The sequence below is a fragment of the Lasioglossum baleicum genome, chromosome 6, assembly GCF_051020765.1.
Source record: "Lasioglossum baleicum chromosome 6, iyLasBale1, whole genome shotgun sequence".
NCBI lineage: Eukaryota > Metazoa > Arthropoda > Insecta > Hymenoptera > Halictidae > Lasioglossum > Lasioglossum baleicum.
The window spans coordinates 11505114-11532015 of NC_134934.1; the positions used below are offsets into that span (position 1 = coordinate 11505114).

The window sequence follows — 26902 nt, forward strand, 5'->3', positions numbered from 1 at the left end:
AGGATGACAAAATACAAATTTTTCTGTCACCCTCCACGGTTCTGTCTGTTTCTAGAGCAGCGACCGTTTCACTAAGCGGATACAAGCTGTATTAAAACATCGGCGACCTCCGGCAGATAGGTTTAGGAATTCTACAGACGCTTGAGACGCTCAAACCCGAACGCACTCGAACGTTACCGCACGTTGGCTGCACTGTTACTCAATAGATTAGTGATGTTTCTGGCGTGATCATATTTTCAGATTATTCTTTTTAATTTTTTTTCGCCCGAGACGGAGACGGCGTAAACAATGATCCCGTTTAATTCGTATGATATCGTAAAAATCGACGATTCTATTATGTGAATCTGTGTAATAGGGTGAATGGGGGATATAGTACCAGTTTTATCAACAGCTCCCTCGACACACATCACCGCATCCAACCGCATCACACGATCATTTCTACTCGCGAGAGTGTGTTTTACGAAACACTCAAATGGATGAGTCACCGGTTTGTTTTCATGTATCGGATCAATGAGTAATTAAAAGAGCTACCGATACTGTGTTTTCTTTCTTCTACTCTGAGAGATCGAATTGGTGATCTAAATCCGAATCATTTGAATTGGTATCTACGTGATTTACATAGGTAGATAAATCTGTGACTCGTATGTTTCTGCTCGTACACTTGTAAAACATCGTATAAGGTACGTTCGCACGAATATCTTGTGGAAACAGAAACAGGAATTTCATATATATTTTCTAGAGATATATGTACAAGCGTCTAATATGGAGAAGATGACGCACTTGTGGAATGTCAATCAGTTTATTACGAAATTGAATTGTTCTCAGAGTGCATATTTGCAAACATTCTACATGTAAGCTTCACAGATTTTTGTTCATGCGAGATGTCCACGTGCTTGAATCAATAAATTATTGACATTGTGTACTTGATGTTGTTACTTTAGACAAAAATGTAGAAGAATCGGCCAAGGGATGCAAATGCCATTGCAAAATTTTGGTCCTTCGGCGATGTGTCCTTATTGCGGATCGCTTTGGAGTACGATAAACCATAGAGTCAGGATATCGGAAGGCAAGCCAATCTCCAGATCGATTAGAAAGGTTATGCGTTCGATGAATAACAATGAGAAGCCTATATCTAAATTTCATAAAAGTTTAGTGCAGAAGTGTATAAAAAGTAGAATGAATCGACTAGTATTTAAATGTTCGGTATGTTTACAAAGTACTAAGATACCTTTTGATAAACCACCGAGGGAGAAAATACCGACATTTAATGTGGAAGACATTCAAGCGTCGCAGAAACGTAAAAAGAAGAAGTCCAAGGATAAAACTGCAGGTTTAAATCTTTCTGGAATTTTAAATTCAAGTATGGATACTAGTACAGTAGAATCGAAAGAAACACCTATTAAGAAAATAAGAAGCGTTACAAATTTTATTACACCAACTCAGAAAGTAAAGAAATTAAATATAAATCGATTGAAAGATATTGTAAATCATGGTACGACGCCTCACAAAAGAAAAAGTCTGCACAGTTTTTTAACAGAGCTCTGCTGACGATTTATTAAAATATTTTATAAAACATCATGACTACTATAAACTGTTACTTACAACATACAAAATATCGTATCCGTTTCATTTACAAAAAGCTTGGTATCCTTTTATTATAATTCCACTAACAAACACCTGTGGTTTATCTTGAAAAACGGCTTTTGCTCCTTTACATTAAATATCACACAACATTAAATCTGTTTTCACTTTAATTGTAAATAGGTCTCTACATCGCAGTCCATATGATAAAATAAATACACTATACAACACGTGCACAGAGAGCATAAGAGTCTCGTGTACAATGTCTGATTCTGATGGTCCTTTCATCACTCCAATGGAATCTCTTTCCGTACAACCTGGAACAAAGTCGAATACTATATTTCTAAGCGATCACAGGTATCACCTAACTCATGCAACTCCTTTTCCAAGGTAAAAGAAAAAAGGAACGAATCATTTTCAAGCGAGGAATCTTTGAATGCAAAGGGTTCTGTACTCGATTTCACTTTTTAGAGATTGCTCGATGGGACGCGAGTTTTCGGTTGCGAGAGTCATGCGCGGAAGTCTACTTTCATGCGTTTTGTGTTGTTAATTCGGTCAGTGTGTTGGGCCAGGAGGCGCAGGAGAGGAGTTGTTAGTCACCTGAATGCACGCCTCGAGATAATCCCGCTCGGACATTTCCTGGTCCTTCGCAGGGGGAACTTTTCCCCGGCGGCGCAGCTCTTGCTTGGCATCGTTCAAGTCAAAGATTGCCACGGGGTCCAGCTTGCCCTTCAGTACCAGGCCCGCCAAGTATTCAATGTAGTGCTGCCTGCGGGGAAAAGTACCCACAATTTTAGCCGTGCCGTGCACGAATCCTCGTTTACCTGGCTGAGGTCCTTCCGATAATGCTCTGGGTCGCGACCGTACCAGTTTGGGGGTAACTTCAAACCGCCGCGTTTCACGCACGTCTCGAGATCGTCCACGTTTAGCAACGGGAGCGGCTCCAGCTGGCTTTTACGAATCTTTCGGACTAGGTATTCGATGTAATGTATCCTTGAACGTCGGAAGGCTACGTTAGGATACAACTGAGGTGGTCGTGAAGGTGTGTCGAGGGGAGGGGTTGAAACCTTCGGCGCAAGTACAATTTTCTTTTTACCTATCCAGCTTTATCAAATGCACAGCCTGATGCTGACGTAACGTTGGGATAATTCTCAAAAGAACGCGGCTTACATCCGAAACGGCGAAAACTGTACAAGTTCTTTGCTCGAGGTTTGAAAGTATCCTTTAGAGAAACAGAAAACATGTACAGAGTGGTTCTAAAGGTAGCAGAATACTAGTCTGTCTATGCCTAAGTGGCTCATTATGCGTGTTTCTTTCGTAAAGTCTGCGCCGTTTCAATATCGTAGTAATTATAGAACCAGCAATTTTTGTAATCTCTTTAATTGTAACATTACTGTACCGTTGAAGAGAGACCGGCTTTGATAAAAGCAACTCATGCAAAGTTCTGGGCTGGAGTGGGAGGTATTACCTGCACAAACCGGCGTGTCCCTCAACGACGTCTGAATTGCACACCGCGTCCACAACACCGGTGGGAGTTTCTTTCTGCAACTGCACTTTGCACTTGCGCTCCCCGGCCGGACCCTCTGTGTCGTACTCGATTCCATTATCTCTCAACAACTGCTGCAACTGCGCAGGCTCCTTATCACGTAGATAGAACAGACAGTTCCGCGGATGATGAGCGTGCAGGCCCAGTTTCGCGCAGTACAGGCTGACCGTGCATTTAGCTCCCATCAGGAACGCCTTGCCGCAGCCGCAACAGAATTCGTACTTGCACTGGCTGCACGTAAAATGCATACAACCTGCGCCGAATATCATTCATGAAACGTTTGCAAGTCATTGCAACGTCGGTAGATTTTCAATGAAATTTTAAGAATATGTACAATCAACACAGGTCTACAAAACGTATGTTTGAAATTTTCCATGTAGGACCACATGAAGAAGTTGTAAACAACAAAACGACTTAATATAATATCATGCAGTGTGTGAAAGTAAATTATTCAGTTCTTAGCTAGAAATTTTTGAATAATTTATGCAAGAGAACATTACTTCAAGATCTCACCTCCCCGAGACAACGAGTACCGAAATTTGCACTGCGGACAGTCTATGCCATAATCTGCCAGGTGTTGGGCTAAGCCTGCGGCCTGGTTATCCGGGTCGTTCTCGTCTTTCCAAGCGGCAAATTGCTCGCACGTAATTCCTTCGTGCTGTTTCTCCCACTGAAAATGAAACCGCCGCTTCAGATGATGTTTAGGCTGTATATTGCATAACGCGGGTTTAATTTCCGCGCAATTTTGAACACCTGTACGTACCGGTCTCCGGCAAAATGCACAGGTAACCGATCGGCAATCGGGACAGATCAGCCGCTTATGATCCGGATCTGCGTAAAATCCGCTCGAACACTGAAAGATTTGTTTTTATCGATTTATTTTATTCGACCATCACCTGTTAGGTGAAATCAAATTCTACCCAAGTAGGGGCAGTACCTGAATGCACCACTTGAAATTGGGATCCTGCATCAGCGTTCTGTCTCTCAGCTTTCTTTGGAAAAGCTCGTGAATCGGTGGGTCCAAAAGCGTTTTTAACTGGATGTCCAGGTTGCTGAAGTACTCTAGAACTTCGTCCTCGTTGGCGTCCCTTAACTCCGGCTCCTTGCAGAACGGGCAAACCGCGTCCGTGATATTTCTATCGCTGATTTGGATCGTGAAGTAGTTCTTCGCGCACTCGTTGCAACACCGGTGCGTGCATTTCAGCATGGATGTCATCTAGGAGTGGAACTTGCGATCAGATATCTTTTTTCTGTATTAAGTTAGATAATCATGCGACTTTCTTCACCTGATTCATCGCGAAACGTCCAGTGCAAAGCTCGCACTCTTGCTGCAAAAATGCGAGCGCCGCTTCCACGCTGGAACATTCCTTCGCTGCGTGAAGAGCCTCCGCGTCCCCAAACTTTAGAGCCAACAAGCTGGCAGCGACCTCCGCTTCATCATAGTTTGACGCTTTACCCTCGGCTAATAGACGACGAGCTATTCTCTGTGAATTCAAGATAACGCTTCTCAACGTATAATCAGACGCAAATTAAAGATCTAAATCACATTAGGAACTAGAACGAGTACACACACTTTCGGTATCGAATATCCTCAAGAAAGAGTGATGAAGTTAAGAATGTTCATTGACTCTATGAAAGTAACGATCGCTTATGACTTTAGAAGAGATAGATGTACAGCCAGCAATGCGAAAATGGGATACCATGCACAGGAACGATAGAAAAGACTACACCAACGTCTAGAAACGAGCTCTTGAAATTTCGACAGCAACATCGACTGACCAGAACATTAATTGATTTGTTAAGTATGATGCGAAGAAGGATTACAGGTTCGATTATGCTAGAAATATTAAGAAATAATAATGCGTTAATAGGCGACGACGTATTATAACGATGAATTTTTATGTCGTAGAACTTCAACGTCGAACATTCCAACCGACCTTCATTGTCACGAATCCTGGAGCACATACAAACCTCGAAGCATGCTTTCCAGCGTTCCGTGATCCACGGCTCCAATTTCAATACCACCGCAACAGCAAGATTAGCCACGATAAGAAGAAAAGAAGTACTTACCCCCGGTACAAGGCCTACGAAAACAGTCTAACAAGCTACGGTCAAAACAGGGTTAAAAAACTTTAGGGAACCGTCTCCGATATCCTCGATCTCTCGTTTCGTTCGCTTCATTCATTTCGAGCTGTTTGTAGACATTGGCCTGTCACGGGCTAGGGCCGACATAGTGAGTCTGACAACTGACGTTTACTGACCTCCCTCTCCGTTTTAGGAGATCCCCCTGTCCTCATGTAGCCGCTTGTACTATCCACGTACTCCCTTTCCGTATTTTCTTCACCCTCGAACCGACGGATACAACTGGCTACCAGGGAGAACCGTTTCCTCGGTATCCCTCCCTGGTCCACCCCCTTATCACTGCCCGTGCTCGCTCTACGATTCACCTTCACCCGTTTTTCATTCACGCGTTTCGCTACTTTTAGCCCAGTCTTAGATCCCGATTTGCGTTCACCCTCAACGTCATTCGTCTCGATCCTCTTTTTAGATCTCGCAAATTTTTCTTCTATCGTGCTACTAGAATTTGTCTTATTCGAGTTAATCGTAGGCTCTACAAACTTTGTCTCTTTGACGGTGTTCATCGAATTCTTTGAACCCTTTTTAGCAGCATTCCGTAACCTTTTCGTTTGTTTGTCAGTCTTTTTCTGGATCTGTTCCGAGTTAACATGGTCAGCCTTCAAAGTTACATCGTCGTCGGACGTCCCATCGATCTCCATGTCCTCCAACGGCTCCACTTCCTCCAAAGACGAATCGTCTATCTCAACGCCATTAGAATCCATCATTTCGACGAGAGCACCGCTAGAGTCAGAGTCTCTCGGGCTCTCCACGTCGCTGTACTCGTTTCCGGTCTCTTCGGACTCGGAGTCCGATATTTTTGCCTTTATCGCGTTGATCGTCTCCTGCAGTCGGATCTCGGCGTCCGTTAATTCCTCCATGCTGTCTAGATCGGAGAACTGTCTATCGGTGCTGGACACTTCGGATTCCGCGGCGCTCTCGAAGTCGGAGGAGCCACCTACGTCCGAGTACTCTTCCAGTTCTCGCGTGTAATCTTCGCTCGAGTCTGTGTCGCTTATATCATCGTTCGCTGGAGCCTTGATCAACTCGAAGCCTTCTACTCGTTTCGCGATATTATTTGTCTTGTTATTCGCGTTCTCATCGATCATCGAGCCTCTTGCGATCTTCCCTTTTCTATCGGATAAATCCGCATCGGTTCTATCGGGGCCAATATTTTGTCTCGCCTCTATCTTCAAAGAGTTTCCCGATGAACTAGTTTCACCCGCAGTTTGCCGGCCCGTCGCTTTCGCCGCGGTGCTATTTAAACTGGCAGATAGTCCCTCGGAAGGTTGCGAACTTTGCGCAGATTGCGGACGCCGTCTCCCCGTGAACACCGGGATCCTCGAAAGGAAAGAACCTCTCGGCTTGTCGTCCTTTTTCTGCCCCATTTCCGTAACCGCGTTTCTCTCCTTCGACGACCCGGGTATAATCGACTTTTTAATCTGCTCGCAGCCCCTCGATATAGTTTTTAGGATCGCCGATCTCTTTTCCGCGGCCGTCCCAGAGCCAATTAATCCCGGACTTCTGTGAACTTGTTTCTGACCCGCCGCAACTTTCGATTTGCTCGTCGCCGTAATATTCGACGCGATTTTCGTGGTTCTCGTGTCTCCCTTTGCCGCGGTTTCCCTTTTCCCTGCTCTTTGATTCGCCGGGATCGATCTGTGAGTTATTTCCGCCGCCATTTCTTTCGCTCGCGAAACGCACTTCGATCCCGCACCCTTCGGACACATTTTGCCATAATTTCGCCGCGGTATACCCGTGGGCTTCCTCACCACCTTCACCGGCGATTTCCTTCTGCCGATTTTCTTGCCCGGAGATCTCGATCTCTCCTTGGTCGGCGCTCTTACAATCACGGCCGTCTCGATCTCATTTGCCTTTTTTTCGCTTTCAGGTTCTGCGATCGGTCCGACCGATTTTTGCGTGGACACAACTTCGGACATTTCAGAACTTTTCTCCAAGTTGATTACCGGCGCACATTCGTTCACTGCTATCATCGGCGACTCGGTTATGTTGATTTCGATGATCTCCGGCACTCCAGGCTGACATTCGATCACCTTGCAACGGGTCTTCGCGTCGATCAATCCATTTCGCTGTTCCATGTTAGTCGCTTCAACTTTGGAAGACGTTAACTCCGGCGCGTTGTTATTCGAATCCTTTACGCTGGAGGGCTTGTTAGAAGAAGTTGCCGAATCCGACACAACTGGGGTAATTTCCGTGCTCGAGGCGGATGTCGATATGTTACGTGACATATCGGCAATATCATTAGGATCGACAAGACTTTCCGGAATTTTGTTGGCGTCTATAGAATTTAGCTTGTTAACGACGGATTCGGTGTCCGAAGTATGCAAGTTCGACCGTGGACCGATAATACGAGAGTCACTTGAAATAGTTAAAATCGTCGATTCGGCAGTCGCGAGTGCCTCGGGGCTTTTATTCGCGGCGATCTCGTTTGGAATTGAAGAGGGATCCAGAGACGTTGAAGTGTCTCGATCGGCCGGAACGGCCGAAGAATGTTCGTTCTTCGAATCCTCCTCGAGATCTTCGGTTCCCTCTGCTCTATTTAAATCATCCTTTGCTCCATTCGAAGAGACGTCTTTCGTTACCTCATTGTTTCCGTCGATTGACATCGATACAGCGTGCCCGTTTCTACCCGGTTTCCCGTCAGAGCCGAACGACTTACTTACGGAAGTTATTGGACGAGTATCGATTTTGTCAGCGGGCTGAGGAATGTGGCATGCAACGGAGATAGGCTGCTCCACTTTTTCGCACACATGCACCGGGCACCTGGAGATTTCAAGGGAAAGCGTTTGCGGTTCGTTAGAAACTTCGGGACATCCGGATACCTCGTGAACAATAGCAACCGTGTCTTTAGAAATTTCTTGCGTCGCGAGCTGCGGATCGTTACAAGTTTTCTGATTACTGACTTCGGAATCTGTGGTAGTTTCTTGCGTAACAGATTCGGGCTTCTCGGAAATTTCGAAGTCCGCGGGTTCGGGATCGACAGGAATTTCATGAGCAACGTGTTCAAGATCTACACCTTTCTCAGAAGTGTTAGTTGCTGATGTTTCGTTGCTATCTTCCGGGACTAGGGAAGGTGTATTCTGTGGTTCTGGCAGATGTCGAACCGGGGGCTCAGATTTAGTGGACGCTTCCTGTGATCTGGTTTCGGAATCATTCGAAATTTCAGAAGCACAGGTTTTGGGATCCAAGGGAACTTCTGTCTTAAGATTTTCGGAATTTTCTAACATTTCAGTCACAGCAGCCCCAGGATCCTGAAGAATTTCTTTAACAAGGTTTTCAGTGTCCGGAGGAGCATTTACAATCATTTTAGCATCCTTCACAGTCATAGACCCTACTGTTTCAGGTTTCCCTTCGTTACAATCTATCGAAATTTCATCAAATTCCGTATTCTCCAGAACTTTCAGCTCCGAGGTTTCGGTATTGACAGAACGCTCGGAAACATTGTTAACATCATCGGAAACTTCTTCTTTGAAGTTTTCTGGATTGTCAATTTCACAAGCATCGATTTTCGACGCCTGTGAAATTTCAACGGCTTTCGAATCTATAGAATTTTTCGCTAGATTTTTAGCTTCGCCGGACACCTCAACAAGAACTTTGGAATCGCCAGGAATTTCGTTCTTGATCATTTTCGAAATCCGATCATCGACTTCCGATGATTCGTAAATGGAGGGTTCGGCAACATCGGGTGAGTTTAGCGTCAGCGTTACACACACAGAGGAATTAGTCAAACCATTAGCACTGCAACCAACTTCCGCGGAATTCTTATTGTCAGTGGCCAAACATCCAATTAATTCCACACGGTTATCACCGCTGCTCTGAACTTTGATGGTATGCGTCCGCGTGTCGGATGATTCACGATCAGATTCTTCCGAGTCACGTGCCAATGAGGATGACGTCTCGTTTGATAATGATCGCGCGCCAATGACTTCGTTCTGCCCCGTTAAACTATGCGCAATGTATGACTCGTCGTTGAAAGTCGCATTGTTAGATCGAGAGTCTGTAGTATTATTCTCGGAAGAGCCGTTCGCTTCCTTTACAGATGGTTCTTCGTTCTTTACGTCTGTCTCGAGATGATGAGCTGATGAGTCGGTACTTAGCATTTTCACGTCGACGTCCAAAGGTTCGCTTGCGGTTCGCCTAGCGTCAACTTTGCGATCAGCGTCCACTGGAGGCTCGGAGCTAATAGCGTCGTCCGCGACTTCCGCTGGACATTTTTGCAGACTTACTTTGGCCGCGTCGTTCCCAGATACCGTCTCCTTTGTCTCCACGCCCTGGTATAGCGTGGCTCTCGCGTCCTGATTCGACGGATCCTTTGAGACCTCATTACCGTCAAATTTCGCTTCCTCTGAGTTTTCAAGCGCCTCCATTATCCCCTCTTTTACGTTAGTTTGAACAACGCTACCGCCTTCCCCGCATTTACGTACCGTTTCGAGTTCTTGTAGCTTTTTGATGACTGCCGTGGTCGTTTCGGGTGTCGCAGATTCCGTTGTCTCGAGCGCGGAGTCTCTCGTATCACCGGCAATCTTCCTCGCCCGAAGTTTCACGCCATCTTCCTCGCTCTCCCCTTTGTGTCGACTTTCGGAAAACTCTGAAACTTTTTTGATCCCTGTTCCCTTTTTCTCCACCGTTTCAGCAACCGCGTCGGCGCCGATCTCGTTCGATCGATCGACGGCGACGGATCTCTTCGGGGCTAACATCTGCATCGCCGACATGAACGGGCCCAGGAATTGCTCTGGCAGCGATTTCACCGCGGATATCAATGCCTCCACCGTGGCCACTTGCGTTTCGTTGCTCTTCTGCGGCGTTTCTTGCGGCACATCGCTCGAAGAACTGTTTTCCGACGTAATGACCGGTGATCCTTGTTTTTCGAGCGTAGCTGCGGCTGACTCGCTCGGCTGCCCAGTCGAATCCTTGCTTTCAGCTGTTCTTGCTCCCGAAACATCTGCCCCTTGTGGTTTACCTGGCTGTTCCAATGTATTAATTACAGCTTCGTTCTGCGGACTGTACGGATTTCGTGATTTTTCCTTGTCTATTGAGCTAGGTTGCTTCAGCGTTCCTATTCGTTGCAAATCGTCTGGTAATACGCTTGACTCTGCAGGATTGGTCGAGCTTTCAGGTGACAGAGATTCTACATTTGCTTCCATAGTGTTCTCATCAAGATCAGATGTCTCTCGATACGTGGTTTTGTTTTGTACATCCCGTGGAATAATTTTTTCGTTCTCTTTCCGGGCTACTTCCGAAGTTGATCCTCTTGTTTCTTCTTTATTTCCCTCCGAAGTGTGTAGTACTTTTAATTCTACTCCCGCTGATAGTTTATTTGTCTCGGTGATTGCTCCCGGTTTTTCCACCACGACTTCCTTCTTACTTTTGTCCTCGAGCTCGAGTTTCTTCTTTGGTAACTTTGTGAGTCGATCCTTCGCCTCTTTATCAAGATCTAGAATCATTTGTTCTACTTTCTTAGTACTGGAGTCCTGTAATGAATTTTCTGACGAGGTCTGTGCCGGGTCCTTCTCTACTTTGATTACATTTGTCGCGGAAGTTTTAACGTCATTGCCTTTTCGGTCGATGATTAAAATATCCTGTGCTAATTCCTGACTGTCCCTTTCATTAACATTTCTCTTTTGCAGCTCGGTCGGTCCCCCCTTCGACTCTTTATCAGGATCCAAAGTCACTTCAGCTACTTTGTCTTTGGTTTTGTCGTCCTTTGATAGAATTTCTTCTTCCTTTTCCTCGATGATATTCACGGTAGATGATTCTTTGTTTTTTGGTTCTTTAGCAGGATCGGAAAACACTATTTCTTCTTTATTTTTATTATCTGGTAACAAACTTTCCGCAGTGTTTGATATTTCTTCTTTCTTTCTCTCAATGTTTATGGTAGATGTGTTCTCATTTTTATTTTCGGTTTTTGGTTCTTTGGCGGCATCTAAAATCACTTCAACTACTTTCCCGTTACTTTTATTAGCTTTTAATAAATTTTGGGTAGCGTTTGAAGTCTGTACCTTGCTGTCCTCGATCATATTCACGGTAGATGATTTTTCATTTTGATCTTTGGCTTTTGGTACTTTGGCGGCATCTAAAATCGCTTCAACTATTTTTTCTTTATTTATATTATTTGGTAATAAGTTTTGCGTAGTATTGGATAGTTGCTCTTCCTTTTCTGCGGTGATATTCACCGGAGATGATTTTTTATTTTGATCTTTGTATTTTGGTACTTTGGCGGGATCTATAACCACTTCAACTACTTTTTCTTTATTTGTATTATTTGGTAATAAGTTTTGCGTAGTATTTGATATTTGTTCTTTCTTTTCAGCGGTGGTATTCACTGGAGACGATTTTTCATTTTGATCTTTTGGTACTTTGGCGGGATCTAAAACCACTTCAACTACTTTTTCTTTATTTGTATTATTTGGTAATAAGTTTTGCGTAGTATTTGATATTTGTTCTTTCTTTTCAGTGGTGATATTCATCGGAGATGATTTTTCATTTTGATCTATGAGTCTTGGCACTTCGTCGTCATCTAAAATCACTTCAACTACTTTTTCTTTATTTTGAACATTTGGTAATGAACTTTTCGTAGTGTTTGAAATCTGTTCCTCCGTTTCCTCGCTGGCATTCATAGGCGATGTTTTTTCATTTTGATTTTTAACGTCAGCAGGTGCCTCAGGTTTTTTAAGCAGGGTATTGTTTGGGTTAGGGGATACATGAATTTCGTTTATGGTCGTTTGCATTGAATCGTCGTTGGGGCCGATCGCGTGTCGATTATCCGGCGCTTTTTGAGCCTCGGCTACTTCGAGGTGTTGTACGGCCCTTGGGACCAGATTTTGATCGATTAGAACTTGTCGGTGATCAGCGTTACCTTCATGCAGATTATCAGGCTTATTACCGGGTGTGTTCAGGGGGTCTTTATCGAGTTGCCAGTTATCGGTCAGTTGTCGGAGGGCCGCCACTTGGTTTTGAAAGTCGGCCTGCAACGCCACGAAATTTTCAACAATTGGTGATATTACCTGCTTCCGCGCTTCTGAGTCCGACACGTTGGAAACCTGTTCGGGAACACCCGTACCACCACCGACCGCACCTGTCGCATCTAGAACAATCACGCTCGATAATTATAACTGTCCTAGCCTGAGAATTCACAGGGTGATTTAACAATTACTTCGCAACACAATGAAACATATACATTTTAAAAATATTTATCGATCGATTTCCGACATCGAAACGATCTAGAATATTGCTGAAAATCAAGGACAAAGTTTTTCAGAAGCGCGAACCTTTAGTACGCGAGGCGCGGCTATTTTGAAAGAAGTCGGACTCCAGAGAGTTGCAGCGCGTTTGATTGAAAAATATATAATTCAGTTCGGCGATCTGGTTACGTTTCAATAATTCAATTCGAGGGACACGCTAGCGCTGCTTGATAGAGAATTCAAATGGAAAATTCCGGTTGCCAAAGTGTCGAGGTAGATTAAGAGATCGCTCGGTCTCAATTGAGCCGGATTCGGTTATTTTTAAAGCAGTTCCTTCATTGAAAGAGGAATATTAAGGGACCGACGAATAGGGGCGTCGACCTGGCCGAAAGCGTTCTGACGCCACGGAAGAACTGCGCCATCGCTATTCTTCTAAACGGTGAAATATTCGCTGACCTTTCCGCGGTGCAGCCTCGTCATTTTCCACCCCAACCGGAGGACCCCAGATCCTCATCAAAAACGGCTTGAGCTGATTCTTTTGTAGCTCGAATAAAGCTGCGTCCTCGGCACCGGCGTTATTCTCCAGCGCTTTCACAACTTCCGCCGTCGCGAAGTTGCCTTTCTTCATTATTTCCTCGCACTGTGGAAGTCAGTTGAAATTCTATGTCAACGAAAACTTGATAGTACTTAAAGAGCACCGCAAAACCGCAGTTATGTTACTTCTAACCGGATTCTACCGATACGTTCAACACCCGTACGCTTCTCAAGTGAAGATTCACCCATTCTCTGTTTCAGTACGATCTTTCTCGCGTCTCAATGTATTTGTTTAACACTAAACCTACCGGCCATAGAAAGTGACTGATGTTTACCGTATCATACAAATTTATTTATATTTTGTGCGATTTTTATTATAATATACACTGGAATAAAAAAATGTATTCAATCAATTTCTATGAAAAATAAATCCAAAACCGATTGTTTGACCGGCCGTGGTAAGTTTAGTGTTAAAATAAGAGATTACGAGTAGTGTACAACGAAAATGGACGAATACGAACGAATGGTCTTAACAAATGAAAATGTTGACTGAAAAATATGACTAGCGTTGAATCGAAATCATAGAAATTGAGAAACGTATATGAAGTAATATGAACAGATCAATTATCTCGTATTCTTCTAATATACAAGGTGATTGGTAATTGCACTTCCCTGTGCACTATGTCTAGCCCGAACATACATATCTCGCTGTAACTTATCGTCCCGGTTCTCGGCCGCAAAGTGATAATGATCTACAAAGTATCAGCGAGGATCTAACGATTGGTGTGCGACAGCGGATAGGGGACATACTTTGATCTGCCTACGTTGCACAGCGATGGCGACGGAGTTCCACACGTCGCCCTTGGCCAATCTTAAGGCCTCCTTCGCCTCGGCGGCAGTGATCGCGCCGATATTGTTTTCCTTCAGCTCTTTTCCCTGAGTAGTTGCGAGAACTTGCACCGTCTCCACCAAATGGGGCCACTGCGCCTTCAGCCAGTCGATGGGGTTGGTAGCGCCCTGCGATAAAGCCACCTGAACGTCGTCGGTGGAGTAACCGTGCCTCTCGGCTTCTCGCAGAAGTTCGACAATTTCTAAGCCTTGCCGCGTCAACGTTGAAACTCCTTGGGAACTAGGGCCCGCCTCGAGGAATCTAGGCTGGCTCGGCTCCTGAAACATGAAATTAATTCATCGGTCGGCTAACTAACCCCCGGAAAAAAGAACTCCACAGGGGAAAGGGGTTAACGCGATGCGTGTAATCGATTCGGATAAGGTGTCGATCGTCTCGAGATGCCCTCTGTCCAGTAGTGACGACGATCGGCGACGACGGTGTTACGTGTACAGGTGTGTTCTATCGGAGTGAATAATTTTCGGAAACCACACCAGGACACAGATTAATCAGTTCTACTACGGAAGCAAAGACAATCAACGATGAATAAGATTCGCGAACAGGGGCTGCTGGCGATCCTGTGTACGTTCACACCGAGGCTACGGAACTTCAAATCAACATCGATTACAGATTAAAACGGTTAAGCGCAGAGCGTGTGGATTAGACGGGATTAGAAACCGTTGGCTCTCTTGGGGGACAGGCAAGTTTACCCTGGAACGATAATAGAGATGGGTCGAGTCGATGGAATTCCGGCGGGTTCGATCCTTGCCAGCGGCGCCGGCGATCAGTTGCTGAAGAAACTGCTCCTGGCCTCGTGGATAGAGGTCCGGGCTGTTCGCGAACCTGGTTGGCTCCTGAAACAAACGCTCCGAATGGCTCTTTTCATTAAACCGTTCGTTAGCCGCGCGCCGTCGTGCCGCGCTCTCTGGCCGTGCCATTAAAAATTTAAGGGCGCTTTTGGCTCGCGCAAAGAACGGCTCGGTTCGAGCGGACTTCGCCAAGCTTTCAAAAGCCCGGCCAATAGCGCGGTCCAAATACGAGTTCAAAATAATTGGGGGTATTTTAATTGCGAGCTTTGCCTTTGACGCGGACGGATTTGGAAAATAGGGAAAAGCGGGACGGCCGGGAAACCTCGCGAGGCTCTTCTTTCAAATATTTCTTCCTCCGAAGAATTTCACGAAACTTGAACGGTACAAATAACTTCAGATTATTGAAATATTCTCCGATGGCTTTTACTGTTTTTTCTTTTCTTTTTTGTTATGGGGAGTTTGACAGAGTTTGATCTTTCGTTGAACGGTTTACCTCCGCGTCACTGTCTTCGTAATATTGTAGTCCTTTCGAGACCGACGCTGTTCTCGTGAGTCCCGAGCCTCCTCTCGCAGGAAGGTAGTCGTACGTCTAAAAATTTATTATTGTTTGAATTTACGAAGCTCCTCGATGCTGTAGAAAAATCACTATAGTCTTCTTTTCTGTCCTAGATTTGCTTACTTGAGTCGAAATGCTCTGAGGCGGCGGTGATGTTCCAGTGGAGACCGAGTGGCTTTTCGCGAGCATCGGTCGCCTTGCTGACGACGCATCCTCGCCGTTCGTTTTTGCAAACGCGACCGAAACGTCCTGCGTGATCTCAATAGGCGATGTACCGTTCACGATCAATGACGACGCGTCTTTCACTACCGACGGGGCTCCCGGAAGCGTGTCCTCGGCAACGACCGCAGACGAGTCTTCCAGCTTCGCGGGATCTGTAAATTCAAGGTCACTTCATCATTCTCAGCGAGCCACTATTTTTCCATAACACTGTATTCGTGTGTGTACTCGAAACAACGAAATGTACCCTGTATTCGTCGGGAGAAGGTTTTATAAGACGGTTCCAACAACAGGGGGGACACAATCGGGCCACTTTAATCTGTCTTTCAGTTTTAAGAATCGATTAGAGTCAGTGTGTTCGTGAGGATCGAATGAACACCAGCCAAATGCACGGTCGTGCTTGAAAGCCAGCTCTCCTCTTGAATGAATAATAACGTACCAGACATGGCCGAGAGGTGAAGGGTCGCAGGCTTCGTTTCAAACACGACTATGCATTCGGTTTCCAGTGGACTTTGCGTACGAAACAGTGTGCATGTCTCTTTATTATTCATCGAAGGGTATACATCGACAACGGGGGACAATCCATTCTGTTCCATCGCAATTTCGTTCTTTCTCGTTAAAAAAGAAATGAAAGGGGAAGATCGGCGAACGTAGAAACACGCCTTGCACACCTCGCGGATTAGGGACAAGGGAGAGACACTCGGAGGTTGGGCAGCGACAAATGGGACCACGCGGTTTGTTTCACTTGTGCGATTTGGTACCGAAGGAAAAGCTGATTTTGCGCCTTGCTCTACCTTTATTCTTTGCCGAGCCACTGTCCCCGCTCTCTTCGCTGTTCGAGATCTTTAACAGGCTCGTCCGTTTCTCGAGGTCGGTGCTAGGGTCGCTCGGATTGCTGGACGGCGTCGCTGACTCGGTTTTCGGCGGCTCGCTCATGGGAACTTCATCCGGGGACTCTTCGGGGCTAGGTGGTAGCGCGCTGCTTCTGGTTTTGCAACAGACCACGCAGACGCGGTCCTTATCGTTGTTCAAGAACGTGCAGTGCTCGCAGGCCCATTCCTCTTTCGGTATCTCCATCGGCACCTTCGATTCGCTCGCAGCATCTTTCACCGAAGCGTTCTCGTTCTCGCGATTAGCTTCTTTCTCTTCCGAAGCTCTTCTTTCTGGACTCTTGACAGTCTTGGCTATCTGATCCTCCTTCTTCCGAGGACTTTCTTCCCTTCGTTTCTCCATCAGCCTCGGTTCAACTTCTCTACTCTGCGATTCTTGGTTCCTGCTAGCTGGCCGCGAAGTCTCTCGATCCACGATCTCCCGAAGCTTCCTGGGACCAGGCTCGCGAGACAGCGTCTTCCTGCTGTTCTGGTTATCGGAGCCCCGTCTGGCTGACTTCTCCGTGTCCTCTAGCGACGATTCCCTCTTCAGAGTTTCTCTCTTCGTCATCTCCCGATCGCGCGAGGGATCTCGACTTCGTTGAGCCCTCGCGGCTGATCGCGGTACGCCTTCCTCTTCTTCTTTATCTAATCTCTCGGGTTCCTGGTTCCTCCTGGAGGACGAGTCTCGCGACGGTGTTTTCCTCGGGGCTTGCGCGTCGCTTTCGATCGAGGATCTTCTGGAATCTCGCCGGGAAGATCTATCGAACTCGTCCAGTCCCACGTGCCTGCGCACGGAGGACGATCTTCGCGGAGCTATCTCGTCGTCCCTTCTTCTCGGCGCGGATTCAACCTTCTCGAAGTGATCGTCGGAGGAGCTGGTCACTCTGGATCGAGTCGGCACGTTGGATCTCCTGTCGGACGACTCCTCGTCGGTGCTTCGTCTTCGACGATCTCTGTAGCCGCCGTTCGGGACGCGATCGATCCGTGAATCCAGCCTCGAGAGTCTGCGGTCGTCTTGCTCGTAACGTCGCCGTGAGGTCACTGTGTTTTTCTGAAGGTCGTCGTAGTTCCTCGAGTGACGCCTGCTGGGACTTTCCGACCACTCCTCGGTGCTCATCACCCTTTCTTCTGACATCAGCCGCCTGGACAAAACCAAACATGCTTGTATAACATCGCTCGATCTCTTGTTTCTCATCATTGTGAGAGGGTCCTGTCTAGCAGCAAGCGTTCGACTCCGCTCTCAAATGAATCTACAACTTAAAAATCCTCGTCAAAGCAGTTACGCTAGGAACTGAAGCTATTGACTTACTCGCGACGGTTTCTCAGCAGACCCCTGCTATCATCTTCGTGGTAACTCCTCTGCCTACTCCTGGGGATGCTTCCCCGTCTAGTGCCTCTGGAGCTGCGGGACAGTCGATCGTCAAAGTCCGAGTCTCCAGAGTCCTCGGAGCTCGCGTCAGACGGCGATCCCTGCGATCTTCTCGATCGCGATCTAGAAGCCAGCGATTTTCTGGACTTCATACTCGGCGACGGCGACGCTGCCCTGGATCTTCTGCTGGACTTTATGCTTCTCGCTGGACTGTGCGGTCTTGAGTGCGATCCTGGATAATGAGGTGGTAGCATTGGCGATGGAGGGTAGCCCATGGGGTAGCCCCACATCGCAGGATGGTTGAGGCTCATGGTGGAGCCGCTCATGGGCATGTCCCAGGGACCGTTCGGCGGGTACCACATCATGGGCATGCCTCCCGGGCCTAGGTGAGCCATGGATTGGGCCTGCAGAAGGTTTTCTCGTGAGAATTGCATCTATGGAAATTTCTTTCGTACAAGTCGACTGATATCTCGGTAAATGCATTTTTCCGATTGATATATAGTCTTCCCTCGTATAGTGTTACATTCTAGCATGACCGACCCCGCAAGGGGGAACCCTATAGTAACACATTCCGTAGAGACGAAAGTCACTCTATGGGAGGGAAGACTATAATACCAAATCTAGTCACTTCGATCTCCCGGCAGCAGTGCCGTGTTTTCGAGCGTCATAACGATCTATTCCGAGGTAGATAGCGTCAGAGGCTATCTGAAAGTTGAATATACTTAACGCTAATTACCTGATGCATTCCAGGATTCCACATATGCGGCGAGGATAAATCGCAGACGCTCGCTGACTGTATCATTGATCTAGGGGGAGGCGGCGGCGGCACCGGTGGCGCCGTTCTAGGGTTCCCCATACTAAGCGGCCTCATGTTCATCGTGTCCCTCGAAATGTCACTGGAGGTATGCCTCCTCCTGGTCGCATCTTGAGCACGCATCGCTTCCTGGTACTTCCTGTATCTCTCCTGAAGATTCGCAGCTCTTTGTTTGCTTCTCTTCTTAATTACACAATCGTTCTACACCTATTCATAGACGATCAGGCGTGCTCGATCATTATCCGTGGAGTTAATGGCTGGAAAGGTCCGCATCGAGAATGTCCGATCGTCTATGAACTCGGCGAATGTTTCTTACCTGTAGCGTGGACATTTTGTCAGTGCCTTGTCCTCCAGGTGGTTCGACGGGAGCGGCGTCTTTCACGGCCTGCATGGTTTTCGACACCGTTTTCGTATCTAGGGTCGCCGATAGCGGCCTGCTCGGTAGTGTTCGCTTCAAGCTGCCGACTCTCTCGATCAAGGAGAGATTCGTGGGTCCCTGGTTTTGCGTCGATTTAGCCTAAGCGCGGAAACCTGAACTTTATTACACGGTCGAGGCTGAGCCGAACACCGTTCGCAGTGTTGTTCTCGGTAACTGTGGATTCTACGGCAGGATTCTTGGATGGTCGAGAATGCGTAACACAAAAAATCAAAAAAACAAAATAAAAGAACATAATCGAAACAAAAGAGTATGTCTGCGTGATCGTGGCGAGTCTGTCGCAGCTGGGGAAGCGTCGCTCGGGATTAGATGGCTGGCTGAATCGGTAAATAAAGAAAGCGTTAGCGAACAAAATCAAATAAAATAACGACGGATAAAGAGAAAATGTTTTGCAACCTAGGTGAAAAAGTCGAAGACGACGGGCGTCTGGTTAAAGAAACGATCGACTCGGCTGAAAAGAATCGGCGTGTCTGAACAATGTGTATTAAACGCTATGATTAAACGTGTCCATTGTACCAGTAACGGTACGGGAAATACGGAGCAGCACATAGTAATGAGAAATCACCGTGCTCACCACGCTCTGCCATATTCACCGACAATTCCGTGGCGGATCATACCCGCCGCGTTCTGTTTTCCTTTTTCGACTCGCGGGAATCAATTACTACGTCCCTGTTCGTTTTTTCCCGCCCGTTACTTCGTCGTGAAATTGTGTGAAAGAGTGACAGAGCGGGATCAGTGAATACGGCAGTGGTGTTTTTGCGGTAACGTGGTGTATTCGACAAAACCAACGACAATATACAATCTCAAATCTCTGCTCGTTACCGAGCAGCGTAACGTAATATTAAAAAATCTGTTGCGACCGACGCACAATAACAATCTTCGTTGCCTCGGTGTGACGTTTCGCTAAAAATCAACAATCTGGTCGTGTAAAACGGGTAAACAATACACGAGCGTGTTTGAACAACATCGAGAACGATCGAACTCGTCGGGAGACGAAGTTGCGGAGACTGCGAACTACGCGGAGAATCATTCGATTACGACTACCCTGCGGATATTTATGTAAACGTCAACGAGTCTAACGGGTGGCAACAAAATAACACTATACGCAATACGCATTTAGGAGGTCGCGCAGAGAGAGGTTCAATCTTTCACGTACCACCGACTAGATAGGAACGGTGAAATCCCTAGCAGGGATAAATTGCATCGCCGTCAAAACCTGGATCAGGTGGCTAAGATACTGCAAGTTTGCTCCACTTTTCTACCCGCGAGGATCTTGGATATTTCCTCCGCTTGGATATGAGAACCCGTCAACGGAGCTGCGTTTTAGTTTGTCGTAAATTGTATAAAATCCGCAGTGTGGTTGTAACGAAGCAGCTTCGACGATTCCAGTGATTGATATCAAGGGTGAGAAAATAAGGGATCAGTTTGATGATAGAAAGAAAATCGGGAGGTGGTGTTGACATGAATCTCGCAACCAGGTTCCCGAGGATTTCGATCGATTTCGACCCCATGATCCGACGCAGGATTACGGCTGGAGGATGCGAGTACCTAAGGCTAGTTGTCCTGGAAGAAAGTTCACGGGAGGGGATCAAAGCCTCAGGCCAGAACGCATCCTACCTGACTCTTGCGGTTTCGCCTTGGTGGCGGTATCGGGGGTGGATTCGACATGTTCTCTCCTTTCGGTGGCAGCGGTGGTCGCGTTTTCGTCGCCAGATCCGTTAGGATCCTCCTGCGCACGTGGTGCTTCCTCTTCGGGTGTTTATGGTTCATGTCGTCGCAGGCCTCGCAGTAGTTCTCTTTGCAGGTGTCGCAACGGGCGAACACGTTCTCGGTGCCACACAGGGCGCATTTCTTCGCGTTCGGCGTCAAGGACTTATGGTTCTGGGGTTGCGGTCGGGTCGGAAATTCGATGATCTCGTAGTCAGGGTCACCACAGTCTCCCGAGAGCGACGGTGGTGGTACCTTCGGCGGGGTCGGCGGTCGTCGTTGGTGCTGCTGTTCCGCTTCCTTCTGCTGTTGGGCCTGCGAAGGCGACATCGTTAAAGCACATAACAAAACGTGAAAATGTTGTCCGATTTTTTTTGTCGCATGTTTTGCTATTACCAATATTAAATATATATTTCACAAATATACAACAATTGCATTTAATGATGTTTCGTAGTCATAGAGGATTCGAAAAATCGTTAACATGATTGATAATTAGCAGACTGCGGATGTTTACGCAATTTTCAATCTTTGTAGGCAAATTCTAAGAAAGTGGAATTAAATAAAGTCTAACAATTAGACAGCGGATCTTGATGCAAAATTAATATTTTCAAACTAAACTGCATCAAACTGGAGTGAAATAGAAATTTATTTTCTTGCTCAACACATTGAATAGGTCGAACATAATATAACAATATTTGTAAATTCTTCCAATGTTTGTACAATGCATTATAAATGCATCAAATCCGCTGTCTATTGAGAATTTAAAGATTGCGTACCATTACCCAGTGGGGCATGGACCTTGCCATGCGCAGCCGAGTCGAGGGGTTCGAAATGGCCATCGGGCGCCATTTTTCAGCTCCCGGGTTCTGCAAAAAAGATTCGCCGATTTCGTACAAACAACCTCGCAATGTTCGTGCTCCTATGCAAACAATCGGGCTCGTATTTTCTCATGGTTCCCCGTAACTGTGAGAAACGCGAGTACATAAATCTGAATATTCTCCTTCACGTTCTCACATTTATATTTATATCGTAACTCGTACGTGTAATCAATGTGTCACATCTGTGCAACTATGTGACACGTTTTCCAAACAAATTTCAAGCCCGAACGTTAACGGGACAATATTTAATAGAATTCCGGACCGTTTACCTCGTCCGGCGAACAGAAAGTAAGCCAGCATGTACAGCGGCCTAAATATTCCTGGTAAACAGTGCACCGTTTGCGATTCTAGTGGCGTGCGGGCGGCTATTGTTTATCGGCTGAGCGCGTTTTTACACGCAACCACGAATCGAGGCGTCGAGACGAGCTGGCAGGGCTCGGGTGCCAAGCGGCGCGTGAATTCATGTCATCGCACCTTGGATTAGGTGGCTGAGTAATTTCGAGGATGCACCGTCGAGATTTCTCGAGCGGGTCCTCGAGAAAGCTTGACGTCATCCTAGACGATTCTATCGCGCCGGCGGCGGGCAACGGAAATCACGTCTATTTCTGCGGGGAGGGAAAAATCGTGGTTCCGCGTCTCGAAATAAAATCGAGCCGAATGGCACGCGACACTATATTTCTGCCGGTCGACACGAATGCGGAGAATCCGTAAATATCGCGGGGTTATGCTCGCGCATTCATTCAACGTTTCTATCGGGATTACGTTAACGCTCCCTGCGCCTCCGCGGGAGCGTTCCGCACGCTCTCGCGGACTGAAAGTTCAAGCGGGATTCCCGGCGGAATTTCAAAGTATTTTTCTAGCGAGAAAAATTAGAATTTATTCGTCGGTGCAGCCCGTTTTCCTCTCGACCAACGATAATATTGTGGAACGTCGACGGAAAGTCCGGACGGAAAAATAATATTCTATCCGCGGTTCCAGTCGGCCGAGCGGCACGCCGCGCTGCGCGGCGCGAGTTCCACGCGCGTGAATTAGAAACCTCGAATTAGAGCCATACGTATCTTTAGAACGTTTACCCCTTCTGTTCTTCGCGACGGTTCCGTCTCTTTTGTTCTAGTCGGCTATTCGGTCCTATGCAAGAGCAACAAAGCACCTGATTCCCAAGAATTATAAATTTAGAAACGGCGCCGAGCGCGATCGTTCCGCGCGAGGGAACCGATCCGCCTTATCACGAGCCAGCCCCATTCAACCGGGGGAGACCGTATCGGAATTTTCGCGTGGATACGCGATAATTTTAAACGGGATCTCCGAGGGCCGACCCGTGCCGGCTGCGCTTTACGAGCCACTATTTTTCGATGAAACTGCTAAAGTCTGCGGAACTTGGAGGTGGTCCAAGCCCTATATCCTATCCGCCGCCGATGGAGACCCTCCGCGAAACAGTTCTCCGACTATGTAATAATCTTCCCTGTTGCTTTATTGCGCCGATCGATCTTGCACCGTGATTTCGCGTTACAAGCGTTTCGGCTGTCGACATCATTCTACCGCGCTGAGATGAACGTTTCGCGGCGTGCAATTAACGAAACAGCCTCGCCGACACGTTTCACAAGGCGGCGCGTCGAGTCCCTCTCGATTACTTAACGAAACGAGACGCCTCGTAAACACTCGTTTTCCCCGGCAATTCTCTAGAAAAGAACGCCGCGCCGCGCGCAGATACTTTCGCCGTGATAGCGTCGCCACTGTCTGCTCATCAGTCGAGCATCGCGTGTCTTCATAAACAAACTGGTCCCGCTTCCGGTTCTCCTATGCACAAGACACGCAGCGACTTCCGCCACGAGGACACGGGTTTTCACGCGACAAATCGCCGGCGCTGCTGATTGCGCGTCCCGGGATGGCCTTTTGTCTTTCCCTCAGCGAAAGTAAAACCGGTGAAATCGCGATCGCCTTCCCGGAGAGCAAGGGGAACCGGCTCCTAACGAACCTTTACGCAATTTCTGATTGCGCGAATCGATCCGATCCCCTTAACCCCGGGAATGACGTTCGAGAACGTGTCGACGTCACCGATGTTTACGAAAGCGTGGGCAGAGATCAGCGAAATTTACGCTCTAGCATAATAAGACGGAGCCTACTGCGAACCTGCATCTTAACGGTCGGTATATTAATAGCTGTCAAGTTTCGAATGCACAAAACCCGAAGAAATTGGGTCCGCTTGGCTGAAAATAAAGACAGTAGTGCATTACCGTTAAAAACAACTCCTGTTTCACTTTTTCTCTCAATCCCGTTATCTACGACTCAGCCTAATATGTACGCTAACCCAATTAAGAAGAATTTATGCTTTTCTATTTCAGCAGAGAATATATATTCTATCTCGACGAGGAATGTCTCGGGAATTCCAGGAATTCTCGACGGTAATGAGATCTTAAAGTTCTGAGGATAATGTCCGATCTATGCATCTGGTTTTTGTTCCACAGTCACTGAAGGGCCGGCAGAGAAAGGGCTAACGAAGATGCGCGTTGAGGAGGTCGGAGATATCCGCGCGAACTTCCAGGCGGATGCAGCACGAGCGTCGAAACAAAACGGAGAATTGGAGAACAAAAGCCGCACTCTGGCCCGTATCAGAGCGTTACCGGCGTGGCGCGGCGACCACGATGCACCGGATAACGCACTCGTGAAAGGAATATTCGCACTCACATTCATGTGGGACCTCGCGGAGGCGATTTCTCCGGTTTTCCTCGGGAACTGGTCGTCACGGTACTGGCTGCTTCCGACTGCTCGGCGGCGCTCGTCTACAAGGAGCTGTTGCATTGCCACAGCCGAAATCTATTTCCGTAACGTGGCTGCTGGACCGATGCCACCGTTTTACCGAAGTCTCCCCGTTCGCGTAAATATATCGGGACGCGGGCCGCTAACATGCTAGAGCTGGCACTGCTCGAAGAACCATCGCAGCGCCTCTTGTCTTTTGAACGCAACGATATAGTTGTCGTCACCCTATTCCTCTTCCTTTGACGGAACCAACGCAACGATCCTAATCCTCTTTCGAGAAAGTTCACGATCGCTGAACCCATCGGTTGGCGAATCGTTCCGGGTCTTTGTTTGGTTAGGCAGTATCATTTCTGCCGATTAATTATGTGGGTCCTATTATTATCAATGACACCGTTTTACCGAAGTCTCCCCATTTGCGTAAATATATCGGGACGCGGGTCGCTAACATGCTAGAGCTGGCACTGCTCGAAGAACCATCGCAGCGGCTCTTGTCTTTTGCACGCAAGGATATAGTTGTCGTCACCCTATTCCTCTTCCTTTGACGGAAGAGGAATAAATTCTCCTTTCGAGAAAGTTCACGATCGCTGAACCCATCGGTTGGCGAATCGTTTCGGGTCTTTGTTTGTTTAGGCGTTCCGGTTTTTATGGGTTTCATTTAGTTCTGATTGGACACCCGAAACTGGCGGTATCATTTCTGCCGATTAATTATGTGGCTCCTATTATTATCGATGACACCGTTTCAATATTCCTCGACCCTTCAGTGAATTATGTAATGAGCCATCATCGACCTCGTTTCGGCCTCTCGAGCGTCTCCATTAGGTCCAATTCATCTCGTCCCGTACCGTCGATAATTATTGCTGGATGCTGATGATAACGCCTCTCTGCGATTGTTTTGTAATTAAATCTTCTGTACATACTTGCTTGTTTTACCCGTTTCCTGACACTGTGTGCTGTAACATTGAAATTTTATAACTTTTGGATGAGGAGAGAGTTGGATGCACGTAGAATTGGGTACTTAGCAGTTGAGGTGTGACTCAGAGAGTCACCACTAAAAATTACTGTACTATTATTAACAATATTGTTTACATTATTGAATATGTTGGTATCTAATCAATTACTACACATTTAAGTATTGTATGAGGTATTATACCAATTTCATATTCATACAATTTAAAAAATCATAGGAATAGAAGTATTCTAGGTCGGAAGAAATGTTTAATTTTCAAGTTAAAATAGCTTCGACTGCAAAGGGTTATCATTAAATCTAAATTATAATGATTGGCCTAACCCGGACCATAGTAAGTGGTTGAATAAATTTCTTCTAATTTTTGTACAGCGACCACCGTTCACTGTGTTACGTCCTAAGGTGGAAGTTTTAAGAGATATATTTTAATTTAAAGATTTGGATAGAGGATAAAACGCAGTTTTGAACGTACCTGCATTTACCGGCTTCGGTTCGGATAGATTGAGTTATTGGGATCTTATTATAATTTGTTAGTATTTACCGTAAAGTAGATTTCGCTCGAGGGGAGGTGGCGAACGGACACGGTCGCTTCGATAGCTTAAGGGATGACGTGGTTGAATATGATTAAGTGAATGATGTTGGAGATTAATAATCCGGCGGGTGTACACGCCTTGACTTCACTTAGAAACAACAGAACAAACTGACTGTCTTGATTTGAAATATTGACCGACTCCAAGCTGACCCCGACGAACGATGTAAAAATTTCTGATGGCGACCGACTGATTGAACGTATCTAATGAATTTCAGATTCTGGCTGAACTGAATATCTGATGCATTTTTTATGTTGACTGAGCTCGTCCTGATGAAGAGCCATCCCTTTTATAGATTGGTTAATCCATTGTTCTAAGTTTAATCTTCATGGAGTGAGTGCATCCTCATTATTTCTTAGTAATCGCATTTCTTAATTTGTCGTTTGCATTTGGACCGGATGTTTAATCTTTGATTTGTTTTTATCATCCTCTTGGCTAGATCATATTGCTCTACACATCCTCCTAGATCAGGGGTCACCAACCTATTGTTCATCGATTCTTTTGTCCATTTCTTTTACGTAGTGTCTATCTTAGTTTCCTCTGGACTATCTTTACGTTCTTCAGTGATGAACAGGTTTCAACGGATGTTTCTTTTAATTGTTCGATCACGTATTATATTTCGAATTATTTCATTTGTTTAATAAAATAGATTTCGCTGTGTTCTCAATTTGTTCAATGAAGGTTTAAATTCAAGATGAGTTTCAAGATTGAAATAAATCGCGTAGGTTAGCGATTCCATGTAGTCAACTGCGAAATATATCTTATGAGTTTTCCTTACTTCTATCGCTCGCAATGTGGTATAATATTTGATATTTTATTTCCCGTACAACATTATTAGAGCAAGTATAAAAAGAAATTTAGAAAATGTATGTTATACATGATTGATTTTATCAATTATTATTAATGGCTGTACCTCCGGACGTGACAACTGTTATATGTCAATATTCAGCAGGTTTACTGTGAAATAAGCGAGTCTGAAATATGTATACAAGAAAATTGGCACGCAAGGATTTGACCGGACCTAGCTGCCACGGGAATGCGTCGTCAAGTGCGTGCGCCATCCAAGG

General features: G+C 46.3%; 3 protein-coding genes across 12 annotated transcripts; 2 read left to right on the forward strand and 1 right to left on the reverse strand.

The window, feature by feature from the left end:
• Positions 1–25219, reverse strand: Lubel (Linear Ubiquitin E3 ligase). 10 transcript variants are annotated; one of them, XM_076425902.1, is made up of 22 exons: positions 24210–24345; positions 21423–21512; positions 20557–20961; positions 18820–19020; positions 18426–18653; positions 17630–18093; positions 16243–17462; positions 15353–15603; positions 15167–15262; positions 14575–14718; positions 13789–14145; positions 12901–13084; positions 5389–12347; positions 4414–4611; positions 4065–4343; positions 3891–3980; positions 3641–3797; positions 3050–3380; positions 2449–2574; positions 2182–2350; positions 377–1898; positions 1–71 (listed from the first exon to the last, which is right to left on the reverse strand). In XM_076425902.1, the coding sequence occupies exons 1-21, from the start codon at positions 24321–24323 to the stop codon at positions 1869–1871; spliced, it is 12093 nt and encodes a 4030-aa protein (XP_076282017.1). In that variant the 5' UTR covers positions 24324–24345; the 3' UTR covers positions 1–71; positions 377–1868. The 10 variants fall into 10 exon arrangements, with proteins under 10 accessions (XP_076282017.1, XP_076282020.1, XP_076282018.1 ...); XM_076425905.1 differs by lacking the exon at positions 1–71 and having other exon boundaries at positions 1527–1898; positions 20557–20952; positions 21429–21512; XM_076425903.1 differs by lacking the exon at positions 1–71 and having other exon boundaries at positions 1527–1898; positions 21429–21512.
• On the forward strand, positions 539–1575 carry LOC143209791 (uncharacterized). Its single transcript, XM_076425942.1, has 3 exons — positions 539–680; positions 740–851; positions 942–1575. The coding sequence occupies exons 2-3, from the start codon at positions 763–765 to the stop codon at positions 1546–1548; spliced, it is 696 nt and encodes a 231-aa protein (XP_076282057.1). The 5' UTR covers positions 539–680; positions 740–762; the 3' UTR covers positions 1549–1575.
• LOC143209796 (uncharacterized) lies at positions 4589–5943 on the forward strand. The gene is made up of 2 exons (XM_076425949.1): positions 4589–4953; positions 5037–5943. Exons 1-2 carry the CDS (start codon positions 4797–4799, stop codon positions 5261–5263), a joined length of 384 nt encoding a protein of 127 aa, XP_076282064.1. The 5' UTR covers positions 4589–4796; the 3' UTR covers positions 5264–5943.
• Positions 25220–26902: the final 1683 nt, after the last annotated feature.